This window comes from Penaeus monodon, chromosome 27 (assembly GCF_015228065.2).
Source record: "Penaeus monodon isolate SGIC_2016 chromosome 27, NSTDA_Pmon_1, whole genome shotgun sequence".
Lineage (NCBI taxonomy): Eukaryota > Metazoa > Arthropoda > Malacostraca > Decapoda > Penaeidae > Penaeus > Penaeus monodon.
In genome coordinates, this window is record NC_051412.1 from 16590690 (window position 1) to 16591700 (window position 1011).

Sequence of the window (1011 nt, forward strand, 5' to 3'; positions counted from 1 at the left end):
ACCCCAGTACGGTTCACCACACGCCCACACCATCACCCACGACCGTGCCACCGCCTACCATGAACCCCAGCAACCCACCTCCGGCCAGTCAGCACGCTAACACTGTCACGTCGAACCCTGCCACCTATGCCAACTCTGCCACCTTGCCGCCGAAACCTGCTGCTCCGCCCTTGACAACGAATAAGTTGCAATGTTGCATGTCCTGCTCGCTAGCGCTCTGTCACCGTGTGTTTATGCATCCAGATTTATTGCTTGCAGTCAACGTTGCATACGGTAACGCGCTGGGAGTGTGCTGCACGTGTAACACGCTTATAGCACAGCACAAGCAACTGCGAAGCGCGTGAAGGAGTGAAGGAACAGTTAGTGTCACGGTGTTCCAACGTTGTTCCATCCCCTTTACCGTGAGCATGAGGCGGGGTGTGTGCTGTCAGTGCATGTTGTTCATAACAAGCTACTCACAGTATGTTCTTCACAACATAGAGCTCGCGAGACAAAGACTATGAGGCAACATATTTCACTTCCAACTTCATGTTCTCCTCGGGTCGCCCCCTTGATGCGTGACGCTCAAATGTAGTTCGCTTATTCTTCAAAGCCAGCTAATTACAACATGCTCACAATAAGAGTATTTTCCTGTCAGTTCCTTGCGCTGCAGTCATACGTCTAGAATATAAATACTTCCCTTTTGCGTCGGAGCCATTAGGCGCGGCTATAACCCCGACTCCAGCTTTGTCTCGGCCTGACACACGTAAGGCAGTCTCTGCTATTAACATGTCTTCTTATTTATGCCTTCTCTGGCTCCCTTTGCATCTCCGCTGTTTCTCCTTTTGTACGAGGACTCGTTTCAGACTCTTTTCAGCGCTATGAAAGACTCACCGACAATACGTCATGTATTATTTCGCATCCCCTGCCTGAGTTTAGCGAAAGTGTCCCTGCAAAATAGAGAGCTTGCCTTTCTTTGTGCAGAACGATTAATTAAGCTCACCTGGGGATAGAGTTCGCCGTTGGGCGCCT

General features: G+C 50.4%; 1 protein-coding gene across 1 annotated transcript in view; it reads right to left on the reverse strand.

Moving 5' to 3' along the window:
- LOC119590634 overlaps positions 1–1011 on the reverse strand; it is a gene marked incomplete at its 5' end in the record, with an annotated part of 133180 nt that overhangs the window by 117658 nt on the left and 14511 nt on the right. The window contains 1 exon segment of the mRNA XM_037939313.1: positions 983–1011. Within this exon segment, the coding sequence (XP_037795241.1) occupies positions 983–1011 (29 nt within the window).